The sequence below is a fragment of the Microtus ochrogaster genome, chromosome 2, assembly GCF_000317375.1.
Source record: "Microtus ochrogaster isolate Prairie Vole_2 chromosome 2, MicOch1.0, whole genome shotgun sequence".
In the NCBI taxonomy this organism is placed as follows: Eukaryota; Metazoa; Chordata; class Mammalia; order Rodentia; family Cricetidae; genus Microtus; species Microtus ochrogaster.
Genome location: NC_022010.1, coordinates 23365549 through 23379018, shown reverse-complemented (window position 1 = coordinate 23379018; position 13470 = coordinate 23365549). Strand labels below are relative to the sequence as shown.

Genomic DNA, 13470 nt, shown 5'->3' with positions numbered 1-13470 from the left:
CTTTGTAGACCAGGCTGGCCTCGAACTCACAGAGATCCGCCTGCCTCTGCCTCCCGAGTGCTGGGATTAAAGGCGTGCGCCACCACCGCCCGGCCGGGTCAGTTTTTTGAAACGGTCAGTGGTACACTCCCACAGTGACTGTAAATCCTGTCGAGTTGGCAGTGAGGATTAGCTTCAGAGGTTCTATGGCCCTCCTCTATTTTCTCTAGAGATAGTTTCATGGAGCCCCAGCTGGCCTCCCACTCTACTGAGCTAAGGCTATCCTTGGACTCCAGATCCTCCTGCCTCCACCTCTTGAGCACTGGAAGTGTAGACACCATGCCCAGTTTAGATGGGCTGGAGATCGAAACCCAGGGCTTCATGGGTGACAGACATACTCTAACAAGGCCACAGCCTCAGATTTGAGACAAGGTTTCTGAAGCCCAGGCTAGCCTCCCAAGGGTTGATATTGTAAGTGTGGCGCCTGGATGTGATTTATACTTAGGATCACATCTCATGACAAGTCTTCTGAGTGGAAGAGACTATTACTTTCCCCATTTCACAGATGAAAGAACTGAGGCATAGTTAAGATTTTAAGAAATATAATTTAACACTTAATTATTTTTCGAGACAGGCTTTCTCTGTGTAATAGCAGCCCTGACTGTCTGGAACTCGCTCTGTAGACCAGGCTAGCCTTGAACTCAGAGATCTGCCTGCCTCTGCCCTGAGTGCTGGGATTAAGGGAGTGGACACACACACACACACACACACACACACACGGCTAAGGATTTGTTTTTACTTATGTGTACATTTACATGAATGTATGACACCAGTGTTCTAGTACCCATGGAGGCCAGAAAAGGGCGTAAGGTTCCCTGGACCTCAAACTACAGGTGGGTGCTGGGAACTGAACTCAGGCTCTCTGGGAAACAGCAAGCTCTCTTAAGTGCTGAATCTGAGCCTGAATCTCTCCAGCCCCTCAGACCCACACCCATTAATCACTGGCCTTGGAGCGGTGTGAATGAAGGGCTGACAAATAAATGACTGGGCACATGATCCCAGGGAGTCAGCGGGCAGAGCACTTCGGCCCATCTCCCGTCAGGCTCTGCTGCCCTCAGCCACTTGGCCTCCCACTAGACCAGAGGCCAGGCTGGCCATTTCCTTAACCAGGAAATCCCCAAGTCTAGGCAGAGATCTGACAAGTTGCTTGCTGTTGGGGAAGAGGACTGGGAGGTGACCTCATGGACCTTCCATCAGAAGGAACGTGGGGCTTCCCCAGATTGAAACAAACCCGCCTTCACCATTAGTTCTCGGCATGTTTAGCCTAAACCCCGCCTGCTGCCTCTGTCTCCCCCCTCCCCCTCATTGTTTTTTTTTTTTTTTTTAAATATTTATTTATTTAGTATACAATATATCCCTTCAGGCCAGAAGAGGGCACCTGACCTCATTACAGATGGTTGTGAGCCACCATGTGGTTGCTGGGAATTGAACTCAGGACCTTTGGAATAGCAGACAATGCTATTAACCCCTGAGCCATCTCTCCAGGCCCCCCTCATTGGTTTTTTGAGACCGGGTTTCTCTGTGCAGCCCTAGATGTCCTGAAACTCACTCCGTAGAACTGGCTGACCTCCAACTCAGAGATCCGCCTGCCTCTGTCTCCCAAGTGCTGGGATAAAAGGTGTGTGTCACCAGCACCCATCTTTCTGCTGCTTCTTAAGTGACCAGTGAACCTCCCGTTTTCCCAGGCCCCTGGGAAAAGTCGACAGGGTTTCGGGCTCTGTGGATAAGGCCGTGAGGGTTTGCACAGGCTCACCGAGGCAGTTTTCTAGCCCTTACCTACTGGGAGACTCCTTTCTCAGCAACACGCGGGAGGAGTGTGAGGCCACAGCAGACTGTCCAGTAGCTGCAGAGAGTCCGGCGCAGGATACCCCTCAGCTCTGATGCTGGAGACTCCCTTCTCCCCAGACCCCTCCAAGGGTTCCAACAGCTCTGAGCTGTGGGCACTGTGCCCTGCAGCTCGCTGCACAGGACTCCCTGGAGCGCAGACTCCGCTTCTGGAATGCCCCTTGGCAATCTTACTCCCAGCTTCCTGTGCCGGTTTCCTCATCTATAAAACAGCGGCTTGACCTACTTCACGGACGGTGTGAGTTGCGAACAAGGTCAAGAGTGAGGCCTGGCAAATGCTGGCCACTAGTGAGCCACGTCAGTTGACCGGAACTGGGGCAAGTGGCAAAGTCAGTGCTCAGGGTGGTTATAATTGATACGGTTTCTGTGGAGCCCTGGCTGTCCTGGATCTCCCTTTGTAGACCAGGCTGGCCTCCAACTCAGAGATCCTCTTGCCCCTGCCTCCTGAGTGCTGGGATTAAAGACCTGCCACCCTCACACAGCATATGGATTTACCAATAGGCTCTACCTGCACTGTGTACCCTGGGCCAAGCCAGGCAAGACTCCCCGAACACCATTTTCCTGAACAATACATAGAATGTAATAGACGGTTTTGTGATGAGATTTCACATAGCCCAGGCTAGCCTGAGCTATTCCCCTGCATATACTGAGTGCTGGAATTGCCTGGTTTATGGGAGTTTGCACGCTGGGCAGGCGCTCCAGCTGAGCACGTGCCACCCCCAACTATATGGAAAAGGGGGACACCCTGCTCCCGTCTCCCCATGTGACAAGATCTGTTCTTTTCCCCTATGGTCACCAGAAGTGCTAGTCACATGCTCCAGGATGGTCACATTTTGAAAGGCAAGGTCTCACCATGCCTGGTTTATGTAGGGACAGAACCCACGGCTTTGAATTCAGATAGACGGCCCTGAGTGTGTTGTTATTGGGGGGAGAGGGGGGAGGATTGTGACAGAGTTTCTCTGTGTGCAAAGCCCTAGCTGTCGTGGAATGCTCACTCTGTAGATAAGGCTGGTCTTGAACTCAAGAGATCCACCTGCCTCTGCCTCTCAGAGTGCTGGGATTAAAGGCGTGCCCTAGCTACCTAGCCCTGAGTCTTAGAGGTGTGTTGGCTCGCCTGGAACCCCTATCTCAGGGTAGAAGTCAGGTAAAAAAGTGGGTGAAAGGGTTAGAGAGACAGCCCCATGGTTAAGGAGCACTGACTGTTCTCTCAGAAGGCCTGGGTTCAATTTCCAGAATACTCTAGCTACACAGGATGAAATGCCCTCTTCTGGCCTTGGTGAGCACCAGACACACAGTGTAGCCTGCTCCCCAACTCTGTCTCCAGGTGCATGCTCAACCCAGGCAAGAGCTCCAGGGCAGTCACCTGCAGGGGGAGAGCCCCACAGCACAGGGGCTACACAATTGCTTTCCCCTCAGAATGTGGGTCAGGAATGGGGCATGCCATCTCACACGGCACACAGGGGCCCAGACTGTCTCCAAAGGACAGAAGCCACTACTCCGTGGGAGGCATCAGCAGTCACCAAGGAGCGAGATTCTACCATCCCACAGCCCTGAGTGTGGGCCCTGCCTCCCTGAGGGCTGGAATCACAGGCATCTCCCCCTAGGCTCAGCTCAGGGCATCTTCTTACTGGCTTTCTGAGACAGGATCTCCTGCAGCTGACTGGCCTTGAACTCACCACGCAGACCAAGATGATCTTGTACTCCTGATTCTTCTGCCACAGCCTCCAGACAGGCAGGAACCATCATACCTGGCTTTCAACTTGACATTTTGAACACCTGCTGAGTTTTTGTTTTTGGAGACACAGAGGGTCTTGGTCTCCGAGTGTGGGGATCACGAGCCTGTTCTACCATGCTTGGCTGTAGCCACCGGCCTCTCTCAAGTCCTTTGAATGGAGAAATTAACCACAACAATTGGGGCAGTACACAGTAGCAGATCTCCCAGCTGGAGACACTGATGCTTCCAGAGGTGGATCCCTAGGGGAGCTGACTGGACTCGGTGTACAAGGCAAAGCTAATAAACACGAGGCTCGTTTCTGTTCCTTCTGGGGCAGGAAACACCTTACACATCGGCATTGTGTCAGCGCAGCTTTCAGCGCTGCTCTTCCTCAAAACCAGACCACAGGAACCACGTGTAGGTGAGGCAGGTGAGGGGCCACCCACTAGGTGTCAGATCACACGGCCAGACAGCAGGGCAGCTGGACAACCGGAGGGTCAACCCTCCTGGGCTCTATATACCACTAAACTTTTTATTTAAATGAATCTAGTTTAGCACAGACTGACCTTGAACAGAGAAAGACCTGGCTCTGTGGCCCCGCCCTCATACCTGGTGTGTGCAGTGCTGGAACAGAACTTGGGGTTCACACATCTACATGAGCACATTCCCAGCCACTAGAACTGGAGACCACAGCTGTCTCCACGCCCGATCGCTATGGTGCTCATCAGCCAGGATCCCTAGAATCGGAAGCTGTTATGCTACCTACTTGTAAACGAGCCACGCCGGTCCAGGGACAGTTGTGTTGTGTGCTATGACGTGGGTAATGTCTCAAAAGGCCCACTCGATGAGGGCATGACCTCAGCCTTGGTGAGGTGGCAGAGGCTGAGAGGAGGGGTCTGATGGAAAGACGGTGGGTGCCAAAGAAGTGTGCCCCAGAAAACAACATCAGTCCGCTCCCGCTGTTTCCTCGCTGCTCCACTGTGCCCACTAAAGGCCAAAGAGGGTCTGAAGGATCCTGGCTGGTGCTCCTGGGCACCGTGTTACCATGACAACTGAGCTAATACTGCTGCAGTCACCCCAGCAGGGGAGGAGGCATACAAAGAGCACTAAGGTACCACTGGGAGCAGGGGTCAGTATGCCCGTCATCCTCTCACACTCTCGGGTGGCTGCACCTGAGTGGACAGCATCTTCTGCTTATTCCCCTGCCCTGGGCAGCAGATGGCTTCTAACTGCAGGACTCAGAAGATCCCCCGTGGCGTAGCTTTCCCTCAGAGTTCTTTCTTCAACACAGGTAAGATGCAAGAGTGTAGGGGCTGGACACGGCTCTGGGACTAAGAGGGACTTCTTCAAAAACACCAGGAATGTTCAATCCAAGAGGGACTGAGGGGAACACCCCAGCCAGTCCTCCCATCTCCTACTGCCACCAGCCCACACCCCCACTAGACACGCATGGAGACAATTTAGGAAGAATGAATTTGCATGTGAAAGGCATGGATGGATTTTATTTATTACCCTATATCTACAATTTGAGGTAAAATATAAGGAACACATAAAAATGCCTATCTCTGCTACCGTGTGATATAATTTCCCATTGTGAACACCGTGGTGGCGCTACTGCCAACTGTGCCTTCGCATCCTCTACCTTCTGAGAGCTGGTACTTTATACAGCTGCGTCGTCTGCGAGCCTCAGCTTTCAGGCCTTAGGGTGGGAACACCGAGGTGCAGAGACCTTGCCCGTCTCTCCCCACAGCCCAGCCTGACTCGGCTCAGAGCTGCGCCCCACAGCACCCACACAGGCCACTGTGGGTCCCAGGTGGGGAGGCCGAGTCATCCAGCTGCTACAGCAAGCAACCTGACCTCCGGCCTCTTCAGGGTACACCCAGATTACTTGCAGTAAAGTAAGGGTACAAGAGGCTCTGAGAGCATTCTCTACGTGGAGACACTGGCTGCTCACTGGCCGGCCTGGCTTTTAATTACGTCAAAACAGAGGAACCATGATGGAGCTCAGGCGAAGGCCCTAGTCAGACGGAGAGACAGCAGCCCTCCCTCAGGCCGGAAGGGGAGCCGAGTGCAAGGTCACAGAAATGATTTTCAATAGAAAAACTAAAGCACTGCCTAGCACAAGGGTTTTCTTCGCTGCGGAAGCCAAGATGCCCGGGAGGAACATCTCCACTGACTGGAATACGCGCCACAGCCCAAGGCTCTGCCCAACGCATTTATATATAAAAAAAAAAAAAAAAAAATCTAAAAGTTGTCCCTGCCATTCCCTATCTCTCTCCAGCACCGCTGCGAAATCCTTCTAGTGCATTCCCAAGCCAGCCAGGCACGCGCACCTCATCATGCTGCGTAGTTCGATTCACAGGACTGCTGAGAAAGTAGACATTTCTATCTAGAAGTAGAAAAGAAGGTTTGTATAGAAGGTATTTCTGTTATACAGTATATTACAGAGCTGGCAGGGCGCGTCCGAAAGCTCTTCTCCACCACTCACGCCGGAAGCTGAGCTGGAGAGAAAAACAGGCAGGCAATGGGTTAGCTGGAAGGCAGCAGCAAGACAAACCTCTTGCCACACACCCTGCAGGCGCTGATAAAAGAACCACACAAACGCAGGTGTGAAAGACGGCTCCTGATCTGCTAGCCTAAGCTGGGAAACACAGCGGAAGGCAGGCGGGGGCTGGGTGACAGAATGCAGTCTCCTTACTTGTGGGTTACAGATAACCCCCATTAGTGGCTGGGTCAGTGACAATGGGGCTGGGCTTGTCACTGAGGAAACTTGGCATCCAGTTTCAAAACCTGCTTCTCCTAAGGAGGAGTACAGTTACATTACCACACAGCCCTCTATCCCAAGACACAGCCACACCACCTACCCTGGCTGCCTGGAACCCGGGAGAGCTTCACCTGCCTATGCCTGTGCCCTCACGCCTGTGCTTCTACATCTGAGTGAGAAAAACGGCAGCCTGCAGCCCCCAGCGGGCATGTGTTCCCTGAGGGTGGCCTTCACAGAAGCGATGGCTGCTTCTGCAGGTAGGTGTGGACCAAGGGCAGTGGGGGGGAGATGATCTTACCCTGGAGACGCGGTCTACCACGTGGGGTCTGGCTCCTGCTTGATCTGTGAGCTCCCATCCGTGTCTTTAATTTCTAAGGGAGAAGGGCAATAGGAGCTGCACTACTGAAGCAAAGCCGCCTGCCTGTACCAGGAGCCACACCGGCCCACCGAGACCTGGCTGTCTGTACCGGGAGCCACACCGGCCCACCGAGACCTGCCCGCCATCCTCTAGTTTGTTCTGTAAGGAACCCAGGGCCTGGCACAAGCTTAGCAAGTGTTCATCTGCCGAGCCACAGGCAGCTCACCACCTGATCTGCCAGGAACAGATTCCATATTGCTTTGCGTGTACTTCTGGTCATGCCCTGACTAGGCTATAGGGATCTAGAATTTAGCCAGAGCCACATGGGAAAAAAAGAGGGAGCCTGCCTGGAGTCTCCACAGAACATGCAGAATAATTTGGGACTAGACAGATGGTTCGGCAGTAAAGAGCACTTGGGGACCTGAGTTTGATTCTCAGCAGCCTCAGGAAGGTTCATTAACATCTAATTCTGGTGTGGGGTGTCAGATGCCCTCTTCTGGCTTCCTTAGGTACTGCATGTGCATGGTCCCCAAAAATATAAGCAAGCTAAACACCCACAGACATTAAAAAACAACACAGCACAGCCATGCTGTCCTGAGGTCCCAAGGTCACTCTAGATCTCTACATGGAGCAGCACAGCTCTTACCTTCTGTTGCTGGAGCTTCCAACTGGCTCGCCTCAGCGGACTCTAAAGAGAAACACATCAAGTCTCATTTGGGCAATTTTCAAAGCTTGCTTTAGACTATTTAAAGAGCCTAGAAGGAGGGGAAGAAAAAAAGGAAGGAGAAAACCCCAGTGACGGAAACAGCCTGTCGACTTTTTGCTGTAATTATTTGGTTATTTTGTTGCATGTGTGCACCTCTGGTGCCTTCAGAGGCCCTGGAGCTGGAGTTAAGACAGTTGTAATCTGCTTTGTGGGTGCTGGGGATTGAACCCAGGTCCTTGGGAAGAGCAGCCAGTGTTCCTAACCACTGAGCTGGCTCTCCAGTCCCAGCCTCCACATGCATGCGCACCCACTTCACCGGGTAGCCTCTTTGCTTTGATGTTTCACTTTAGACCACTGATCCCGAGCACTGTGACATCACGAATGACCTGGGATCAGGGGTTTATATCGCTTGTGGCCCAGTTACCACGTAGGAACCACAGCTCGTTTCTGTAAGTTTACTGGTCTTCAGTAATGTCAGGAGAGGAAGAACCCAAGTGTGTCTTTGAGTGTGCATAGGTGTGCACTGTGACTGTGAGCAGCGACAGTGAGCAGCAGGACTGGTGGTGTGCTCCTCTTACCTTGCATCCCAGGGCCTTCGGGTTCATTCTGATCAACGAGCTCTGCAATGAAATGGCACAGTTCAGACGACTTCCTGACACATGTAAACTATCCCTGACTATTCCCTACTCGGCGCTTCGCACAAGCGGAGCGGAGCAGGCAGGATGGCTCTACAGGAGAAAATGCCGCCTGCAAACCTGACAACCCGAGTTCAACCCCTAGGCCCATAGATGGCAGGGGAGAAGTGACTGCCACAAGTTGTCTCCTGACCACCTCAGGACCCCACACACATGAAAAAGGAAAAGGACAGAAAAAGGAACACTAATAGTCCTCGTAGATGCCACCAAAACCACACATTTCACAGGAGTCGCCTGAATCACAGGGTCCTGTACGAGGACAAGAACAAAGCCGAACGTCATCATGGGAACCGATGAACAGGGGTGTGAAACGGTCTCTGGAAGACAGGAGAGGTGTCTGCAGTGGCATACACCTTTAATGTGGGACTCAGGAGGCAGAGGCAGAGGCAGGTATCTCTTTGGGTTCGAGGCCAGCCTGTTCCATATGCTGAGCTTCAGGTCAGCTAGGGTGACACTGAGTCCTGTCTTAAAAAAAGACAGATGAACTGAAATTTGCAAGGGAGACTCAAGAACAAAAAATTATCATGGACTTTTTTTTTTTTGGTTTTTCGAGACAGGGTTTCTCTGTGGCTTTGGAGCCTGTCCTGGAACTCTCTCTGTAGACCAGGCTGGTCTCGAACTCACAGAGATCCGCCTGCCTCTGCCTCCCGAGTGCTGGGATTAAAGGCGTGCGCCACCATCGCCCGGCTATCATGGACTTTTAAAATTGTGTGTGTATGAAGTTTGTGTGAGCATGTACGCCACAACATGAAAGCCAGAGGATGAGTCTATGAAGGTGATTCTCTCTCTCCACCTTTATGTGGGTCCTGCTAGCTGGGCCATCACCAGTACTTCTTCCCTTTCTGTTTGGAGACAGGGTCTCACGTGGCCCAGGCTGGTCTTGAACTCTCTATAGCCAGAGACAGTGTTGAACTCCAGCTGATCCCCCTGCTTCTGCCTCCCCAGCCCTGGAATCGCAGGGTTTCCCCCTCCATGCCAAGCACTTTTGGGGCCTGCGGCCCTGCTGAACTTTAGCACTGTGACTGCTAAATGAGCTGTGTTAGCCCAACAGGAGCTGGCCAAGTCCTGCTTACAATGAGCCCTTTAAACATGCTCTCCACCCACCTCCCCCGAGTTACCATGTTCTGACTAGGTGAGGATGAGGGGAGTCAAGCAACCCGACCAATTTCACATGGAGGGGCGTCCTAAGGGATGGCTGATACAATGCATTTTTTTTTTTTTTGGTTTTTCGAGACAGGGTTTCTCTGTGGCTTTGGAGCCTGTCCTGGAACTAGCTCTTGTAGACCAGGCTGGTCTCGAACTCACAGAGATCCGCCTGCCTCTGCCTCCCGAGTGCTGGGATTAAAGGCGTGCGCCACCACCGCCCGGCTACAATGCATTATTTTGCAGGTTGCACTGCACCCACCCTCCAGACTCTCAGATCCTGAGAAACCAAACAAATAAAACAAAAATTCAAGAAATACTCACGGTTATTAATCACAAGTCCTGGAAATGGTCTAAAGAGAAAAACAAATTGTATGTTTATTTCATAAGAACATTTGCTTACTTTGTTAATTCATGCCACTTATGCCCTACTTTATAACCCTATGAAAGAGACATACTATTCCATCTGCCAACAATGACGCAGTTGTATTGGTATGTATCACATACAATGTACACATCAGTTATTTACACTAGTTACACTGTTAGCTATGTTCTATGTGTTGTCTGACTAGTTATCTAGAGCACACGTGGACAGTACACGCAGGTCACTACTAGCAAATGCTGCACTAGGACAGGCATGGTGGCACAGGCCTTTCTTCCCAGCACACAGGAGGCAGAAACAAGCAGATCTGAGTGTTGACGGCCATCCTGGTCTACACAGCGGGTTCTAAGTCAGCCGGAGGTACATGGGGAGATGCTGTCCCACCCACAACAGCCCCCAATATTCCACTACAGTGGAAAGAGAAAAACCCCTCTGTCCGGGTAGCTGGAGCGTCGAGTGAATGGCAGGTCTACCGTCAGAACCACACGCTCTGCGACACCAGCTTTCCCTGTGGTAACTGACAGACAGCTTAGGTTTTCTAGGCTGTGATACTCTGGGGTTTCATTACGCATCACGAGAAAGCAGTCAGAAAATGGCGACAGCTGGATGTAAGCCCATCTGAAAGGACAAACAGGCCATGGCTGCCAACTTCTCACCTTAGGAAATGGAGAACTGCTGAGCAAGGTGGCACACAACTTTAGTCCCAGCCCTTGGGAGGCAGAGGCAGGCGGACCTCTGAGTTTGAGGTCAGCCTGGTCTACACAAAAAGTTCCAAGTCAGGGACATACACTGAGATTCTGTCACAAAACAAAACACTGTAGAATAGAGTTAGTCTAATGGAAGACACAGTGATGTATAGCTATAAATAAGAAAAGGCCAAATTCAGCCCAGGCTGCATTGCAGGGTCCTATCCCCAAAAGCTGGCAGAGCCAGGCACGGTGGCCCACACCTGTACTGGGACTTTCAGGCAGAGAATCTGAGGGTCTGAGGCCGCCTGAGTGACAGTGAGCTACAGACCAGGCACCAAGAGCCAATAGGAGCCGAGCGTGTGTGGCGCAGCAGAACGCTGGTGATTCCAGCGCTGACGAGACAGTGGAAGGTAGTTCCGGCAGAGAAAGCCCGCGGTAACTAAAGGCATGTCTGTCATCTCATCTTCCAAATGCACACAACAGCGCTCTGAGGAAGGACAGCCTGGTGGCCTCCAGACGCATTCTGACTAAGCAGGGCGTGCTCACCTAATGACAGTGAACTTGATAAACTCAGCAGAGTCCAGGATCCTCCTCATGGAGCTGATCTCCAGGTAACTGGGGGCCTTGAAGGACACCCCGGGGGGCATGCCGTCCACCACCACGCAGCCGGGGTTGATGGTGATTTTCCTGTAGGGAACCTTCACAGGGAAGCCCATCCCAATAGCTTCACCTGCAGCGAGACAAACAGCACAGGGACCAGCGTGACCGTAAGAGTCTTCTTCAAAGCAATCACACACAAAGTCCAGGCAGCAACCCGATTAGATTCTGACCCTGGCCATCAAGCACGGCACCTAACATCTAAGGTTTCTCAGCACAGAACTCATGAACAGAGCACCTGCTGAACAACCACATGAAGGGACTCTATCCACAGGCTTTCATGGAAACATTGCTTCCTCAGTTGTTACAAACTTACCAAACTTCCGGCTGAAGAGGTCATTGACCTGCTCACGAAGTTGCCTGGCCTTTTCAACTTTGGACAGTCGTTCATTGTCGTCATCTGAAGGACAAGGGGAAAGCCATGAGTACACTGGCATCCGACTTACGTTTTCTAGCAAGGGTTTTTAAGCCAGGAGCGGTAATGCACACCTTTAACCCCAGCACTCAGGAGGCAGAGGCAGGTGGATCTCTGTGAGTTCTAGGTCAGACAGAACTATATAATGAGATTCTGTCATAAATTAAAAAAAAAAAAAAAAAGGAAAAAGGGTGGGGGGGGGTTCCCAAATGATGACATCACCAAGGCAAAAGGAAAACAGAGTTCTAACACCAGCTTAAGAGGAGACAACTCCATTCCTGTTGAGTCAACAACCCTGCTGGCTCACACAGATTTTCATTAAAGAAATCTTATTTACTTATTTTGGTTTTTCAGGACAGGATTTCTCTGTGTAGCTCTAGCTGTCCTTGAACTCAGAGATTAAATATTAAGGTGTGCGCCAGTACTGCCTGGCTAAAAAAGATTTTATTTTTTAAAAGATTTCTTTATATGTATGGGAGTTTTTCCTGTATATATGCCTGCATACCAAGTGTGTGTCCAATGCCCACGTCGGTCAGTAAAGTGTGTCAGGTCTATGGGAGTGTAGTTATAACTGGCTGTGAGCCACCGTGCAGGTGCTGGAAGTCAAACTAGAGCCCCCGGGAGCAGCCAGTGCTCTTACCCACTGAGCCGTCCCTCTCCCCAGCCTCCAGAGAGACTTTAGAGACACGGAGTCATGAGCAGGACTGAATTTAGGTCCAGTGCTGTGCAGCCATGCTGACAGAGAGAAGCTGCACTGCATGAGCTGCCACAGGGAATAGGAACCAGTCCGGAAACAGGTTCTGGAGTCTGACAGAGTCCACGAGGCAGAAATCGTACCTGGAATTGTCACCTGAATGATGTTAAGGTCTTCCACACCTGATGCAGTAGTATTAACGTTGGGTGATGAGTTTATCTTCCCTGAAAGTGAAAACTAAAGATTAGGGGTTAGACAAAACACATGTAGTCAGAATTTTCTTTAATAACCCAAAGTTGCATGCCCACAGTCAGTCATCAGCTGGTCACAGCCTGGCCCAGAAGGGCTGGTACTTGCATGCTGGTTTTATTCCAGGAAGGCACTAAAGATGGCAGACTTTCTGCGGAGCAACACTGTGCAGTGTTCACTGCTCTAGAACTAACGACTGCCCAAAGTCACACTGTTCTCAAAGGACACTCACTCGGAGGGCTTTTGGAAGAGGTGCTCTCTTTGATGGCCGTCTCGAACATCTCAGGTCTACAAGCAAGAGAAAAAAGGAATAGGCTGGTTAACCCGGAACAAGACACCCAGGGAAGATGATGCAGCGTGTAGCTGACAGCTCTGCCAACCACACGCAGCACTTGGAAGCAACCTGGGCCCAAGAAGGGTCAACTACACTAGCCTCTACTGCTGCTGGACTCTCTCTGGACATGCCATTGCCGCTGCTATTTTCTTCCCAAGGGGAAAGCATGTTCTGAGGATCAGTATGCGACCCAAGAGCAGAAGAAATGCCCATGCCTATAGCCTAGGTATATGCTCGAAAAGCAAGTGGGCAAGCCACACCCAAACAAATAAAAGGGCCTGTGTTGCACGTACACACGTGTGCTGGTGCACAGTCTGTGTGAGCAGAGGCCAGGAGGGCCCAGGTGACCTCTATTACTCTCGTCTCATTCAGACAGGATCTCGCTAGAACCTGTAGCTCACATTCCCACCCCAGGCAGCAGCCCCAAAGATCCTCCTGCCTCTGCCCAAACCCCAGCACTAAGGTCACGTGCTCCTCCTTGCTTGTTATGAGGGAGCTGGCACCTGGATTCAGGTCCCCAAGCTGTGCAGCAAGCACTCTAAAGCGCTGGGTTGTCTCTCCATCCCTATAATGACTTAGTCTCTTGGAGAGCAGTTTCAATCCAGGATAGCACACTGGGAGGCCAGCCCCAGGGCGTCTTCTCCACTCAGGTCCTCATTTTTTTTTTTTTTTTTAAAGATTTATTTATTTGGCCGGGCAATGGTGGCGCACGCCTTTAATCCCAGCACTCGGGAGGCAGAGGCAGGTGGATCTCTGTGAGTTCGAGACCAGCCTGGTCTACAAGAG

The 13470-nt window shown here is 51.6% G+C and overlaps 1 protein-coding gene across 11 annotated transcripts in view; it reads right to left on the bottom strand.

The window, feature by feature from the left end:
* Positions 1-5072: 5072 nt before the first annotated feature.
* Positions 5073-13470, bottom strand: part of Gtf2i (general transcription factor IIi) — an 85698-nt gene continuing 77300 nt past the window's right edge. For all 11 annotated transcript variants that reach the window (XM_005344662.3, XM_013350622.2, XM_013350616.2 and 8 more), the window contains 9 exons: positions 12583-12638; positions 12245-12325; positions 11309-11392; positions 10882-11065; positions 9589-9617; positions 8005-8046; positions 7367-7408; positions 6661-6733; positions 5073-6099 (listed from right to left, as the gene is read on the bottom strand). In XM_005344662.3, the coding sequence (XP_005344719.1) occupies positions 6675-6733; positions 7367-7408; positions 8005-8046; positions 9589-9617; positions 10882-11065; positions 11309-11392; positions 12245-12325; positions 12583-12638 (577 nt within the window). In that variant the 3' untranslated portion in view covers positions 5073-6099; positions 6661-6674. The remainder of the gene's footprint in view (positions 6100-6660; positions 6734-7366; positions 7409-8004; positions 8047-9588; positions 9618-10881; positions 11066-11308; positions 11393-12244; positions 12326-12582; positions 12639-13470) is intronic.